Raw genomic sequence first — 4,639 nt, 5'->3', positions numbered from 1 at the left:
CAATTTGTAGGGGGAAAACTCTCAACATTTTGCCGTGGCAGATGTTTTCTTGTAGGGCTTTTAGAAATATCCTTTATCAAATTAAAGACATCTCCTTCTATTCATAGTTTACTAAGGAATTTTCTTCATGAATAGTTATAGAATTTTAGCATTCTCTTTCTATACTGAAATGATTTAATGATTTTTTTAATAAAATTTTTTTAATGTTTGTTTATTTTTGAGACAGAAACAGAGTGTGAGCAGAGACGGGGCAGAGAGAGAGGGAGACACAGAATCAGAAGCAGGCTCCAGGCTCTGAGCTGTCAGCAGAGAGCTTGATGTGGGGCTCGAACCCACAAACTGCGAGATCATGACCTGAGCAGAAGTTGGACACTTAACCAACTGAGCCACCCAGGTGCCCCTAATGATTTTTTCTTTTCTGTTAATATGGTGAATTACATTTGTTGATTTCCATGTTAAATTATCCAACTCGTTTATCATCTACTCTCCTTGCTATAGCCTGTTGAATTTGTTTTCCTGATATTTAAGATTTTTTAATAGACTTTATTTCTTAGAGCAGTTTTAGGTTCATAGCAAAATTGAGAGGAAGGTATGCCTCTTCACGTACATAGCTTTGTCTGTTATCAACATTCCCTACCACAGCAGTCTATTTGTTAAAACTGATAAATCTACATTGACATATTATCAGCCAGAGTTTACATAGAGTACATTAGGATTCACTCTAGGTGTTGTACATTCCATCAGTTAAGACAAATTTAAAATGAAATGTATCCACCATTAAGGTATCATACAGAATAGTTTTACTACCTTAAAAATCCTTTGTGTGGGGCGCCTGGGTGGCTCAGTCGGTTAAGCCTCCGACTTCGGCTCAGGTCATGATCTCACATTTGTGGGTTCGAGCTCTGCATTGGGCTCTGTGCTGACAGCTCAGAGCCTGGGTCCCGCTTCTGATTCCGTGTCTTCCTCTCTCTCTGCCCCTCCCCTGCTCACGCTCTGTCTCTTTCTGTGTCAAAAAAATAAACAAAACATTAAAAAAAATTTATTTTTAAATCCTCTGTGTTCCACCTGTCCATCTCTTTATCTACTAACCTCTGGCCACCACTGACCTAATGTCTTCACAGTTTTACCTTTTCCAGAGTGTCATATAGTTGGAATCATGGAGTATGTCACCTTTCATACTGGCTTCTTCCACTCAGTAATATGCATTTAATATTCCTCCATATCTTTTCATTGATAACTCATTTCTTTTTAGTGCTGAATAATATCCCATTATGCAGATATACACCAGTTTCCTATGCGTTCACCTACTAAAAGACATCTGGGTTGCTTACAAGCTTTGGCAGTTATGAATAAAGCTTCTATAAACACTGGTGTGCAGATATCTGTTTGGACCTAAAATTTCAAGTCCTGTGGGTAAATACCAAGGAGTCTGATTACTGGATCATATGTTAAGAGTATGTTAGTTTTGTACAAAACCACCAAACTGCCTTCTACAGTGGTCGTACTATTTTGCATTCCCATTCTTGTTGCTCTACATTTTTGCCAGCATTTGGTATCAATGTTTTGTATTGTTTTACTCAATCAACATTCATATACCTACATATTTTCTTCTCTTTTCATATTTTTTCATACTTTTATGCCTCTCTGAGCTTACACTGGGGAATCATTTTCCTTTTGCTTAAACAATACCATTTAATATGGATTGACTGCCAAAAATTTCTCACATTTCTTTTTCTTCCTTTCTCTTTTTATTTTTATTTTTTTGGAAATGTCTTTATTTTTCTTTCATTCTGTGGCCTGAGGAGTATGCTTTGCCCACAAGTGGAAAGCATAAAGTGTCAGGGAGTTAACCCTGGAACAATCCTCAGCCACTGAGGTATGGAGTTGATCGGTGCCTCACCACCCAGTGAGAGAATTCTGAAATGTTTTCCTCCACGGTCTCTCAAGACTGTCCCCAGTGGGATCACATTCCACTTGCCCACAGCGGTAAAACATGCATCAGCCCATCTTTCACTGAGCTTTCTCCCTTTTCTGTCTCATTTCTCCATCGTTTGATTTAAAAAGGAGAATTAGTCCAAATTATTAGAAAGGAACCCTCCCTCCCAGGGTCTTCTTTGCTAGGCTTATATCGCACTTGGATAGTTCAAAGAGGGTCTGCTTCGACTCTGCTTATCACCATTCTCTGTCTGTATTCCCTCATTCCCTATGCGATGGGCTTGCAAAACTCCATGTCTTTATTCTTGTTTTTCCCTGTGCGAAGTGTGATCCACCAAAGTGCTGGGGCTCGGGAAGAAGAAAAAATTCTCCTAACATGCCAGCCTGGGATAACAAAAAGGCTGCAAAACCAAGATGGTCATCAAAGACCAAATGTGCAGTTTGAAATAGTGAGAAGACTGGCCTTCACCCAGGAGAGAGAGTCTCGGAATAGGAGGTGAGGGGCGAGTAAATCAAGGAAATAGGTCAGAAGCACAATGAAAAGATGAAGACAGATTTGGAAGAAAGAAGCAATGTATGGGTGTGGTGTGGAGTTTGTTCAGGGGCAAATATAAAATGAGTAAGTTTAAGCTAGGTATTTTATTTGATCTGAACGTTCTGGAAAGCTCAGCTTAAATGACTTTTCTTAATTGTCTTGGCTTGAATCACTTCCTCCATTAACTTCCATAGCACTCTTACTGCATTTATCATATCACATTTTTCCTATGGCATTGAATTATCTGTTCCTTTTTAAATTATTAACTGGATGACAACTGTGGTATAGTGGAAAGAGCAATGTAATCAGAGTTAGATGACCTGGGTTTAAGGCTCAGCTTCAACATTTACCTTAACTGTGCCTCAGTGTTCACATCTATATAATGGGTATGTATTATTTACCCTATAGTGTGTTAAATATTAAAAGACGTAAGTATATAAAGTCATACATAGTGAACACTGTTGACTAATAAAAGCTTCCATTTGCTGAGCTTACCAAGTGTTATGAACTGGTCTAGGTGCCTGACAAACATTATCTTATATCGACCTCATCATAAGCCTAAGTAGATCTGTTACTATGGGAAATTTTACTAATGAGAAAAACGACATTATGAGAGGCTAAATAATGTAATCAAAGTCACATAGTTAAGTAGTAGCACAAACAGGACACACATCCAGTTCTTTCTAGCTCAAAAACTAGCAGTGTCCATTGGTTTACCCTGCGTTCCTATTGCTTGTGACCACTAAATACCAGGCTTGAAATCGCTTTCTAGTCTAAACTAATCTGGGCCAATTTTGAAGCTGGTGACCTACAAAACTGTTCCATTATCTCTCTCCAGGGGGTACCTAGTCTATCCTGATTTATACATAAATGTTCATGTATTTTGCTCAAAATAGCTTCCTAAGCAAAACTGTGTGCAAATGTAATGCATTAACAGAAGAATAGCGATATTTAACATTAAGAACTTTTCCCAGGACTCTTGATTTAATGAACACAAACTGCAGAAGGAGCTTAATGTTTTCACTCTTTGCCTTGAAAGGGGTTCTTGATTTTTTGAAGGCGCTATGGAAGCAAAGAAAGGTGTTAACTGGTTCCTTAGAAAAAAGGAGTTCCCTAGGAAAAAAGATCCATTCAAGAATTTACCGTCATGATCCAATTGATCATGCACTGAAGAACACCTTTGTGGAAGAGATGTATTTTTCATTAAACTCATCAATCATTTAAATCAGGAAATTAGTGGAAATTTCCACATTTTGTTTTTGTGCGGATATGTGATGGTGGTGTTGCTGGGAACACTGGGGAGACTAGTGTGATTAAAGAAGTTGCTGCAAAGTCAGTTCTCTGATTCTACGATAGGACCTTCTGGAAAGGTCCTTACATAACTACTTCTCCAATAAAAAGCTGTGTATTTCTTGCCACTTAACTGATTTTGTACTTCCACTTTAAATATAACTGCAGATGAAGGACGAGAAACAACAACAAAAACCCCCTAAAGGTCCGCAGAATAATTAGAGCTGCCCGAGGGAAATCAGAGCGAGAAACGCTGGAGCCCCTCTTCCTCCCACCTCCCCGGAGACGAACACTTAGCCTCCCTCCCAGACTTCTTCCCCGCCCCAGCTGGCTCCCCTCCGCCTCCTCCTTCCCTAACACGTGCTCTCCGGAACACTCACTCGGGAGCTATCCCACCCCCCAGGGGGCTGGGCTCGGGGCCGAACGGACCAATCCGCACGCGCCTTACAGCGCCGTGGCCCGACAACGTTGAGCCGCCCAATCGAAAGGGCCTTACCGCCCGTTTCCCGGAGCCCCGCCCCCTCGCAGCCGGGCACCCGCCCGCCGGTCTCCTCCCTCCACCACCTCCTCCTCCCGTTTGCCCCTCCCCCGCCGCTCGGGAGCGGAGCCTGCGAGACGGAGAAACTGGGGCAGAAGTGAAGATGGCGGCGGCGGCGGTGGCGGCGGCTTCTCGCCAGTGACGCGCGGTGCGGGCTCATCTCCCTCCCCACCTCCCTAGTCCGGACCCCGTCCGCCGCCGGGACCACACCGTCCCCGCAACCCGCAGCCCGTCCCTCTCCTCCCTCCCCAGTCGCCCCCTCTCCCGACGCCCGGCCGCCGGTAGCGGCTGCGCGCCCGGGGTCCCGGCCGCCGGCCTCGCACTCCAGCGCGTTGTCGCCG

At 43.1% G+C, this 4,639-nt stretch overlaps 1 protein-coding gene across 1 annotated transcript in view; it reads left to right on the top strand.

Annotated features, from left to right (window-relative positions):
• The first annotated feature begins 2,210 nt into the window (after window positions 1-2,210).
• Window positions 2,211-4,639, top strand: part of UBR5 (ubiquitin protein ligase E3 component n-recognin 5) — a 138,427-nt gene continuing 135,998 nt past the window's right edge. Inside the window, exons 1-2 of the mRNA XM_029923310.1 lie at window positions 2,211-2,431; window positions 4,402-4,446. Of these exons, the coding sequence (XP_029779170.1) occupies window positions 2,211-2,431; window positions 4,402-4,446 (266 nt within the window). The remainder of the gene's footprint in view (window positions 2,432-4,401; window positions 4,447-4,639) is intronic.

Source organism: Suricata suricatta, chromosome 15 (genome assembly GCF_006229205.1).
Source record: "Suricata suricatta isolate VVHF042 chromosome 15, meerkat_22Aug2017_6uvM2_HiC, whole genome shotgun sequence".
NCBI lineage: Eukaryota > Metazoa > Chordata > Mammalia > Carnivora > Herpestidae > Suricata > Suricata suricatta.
This window is presented reverse-complemented; position numbering and strand designations above follow the sequence as displayed.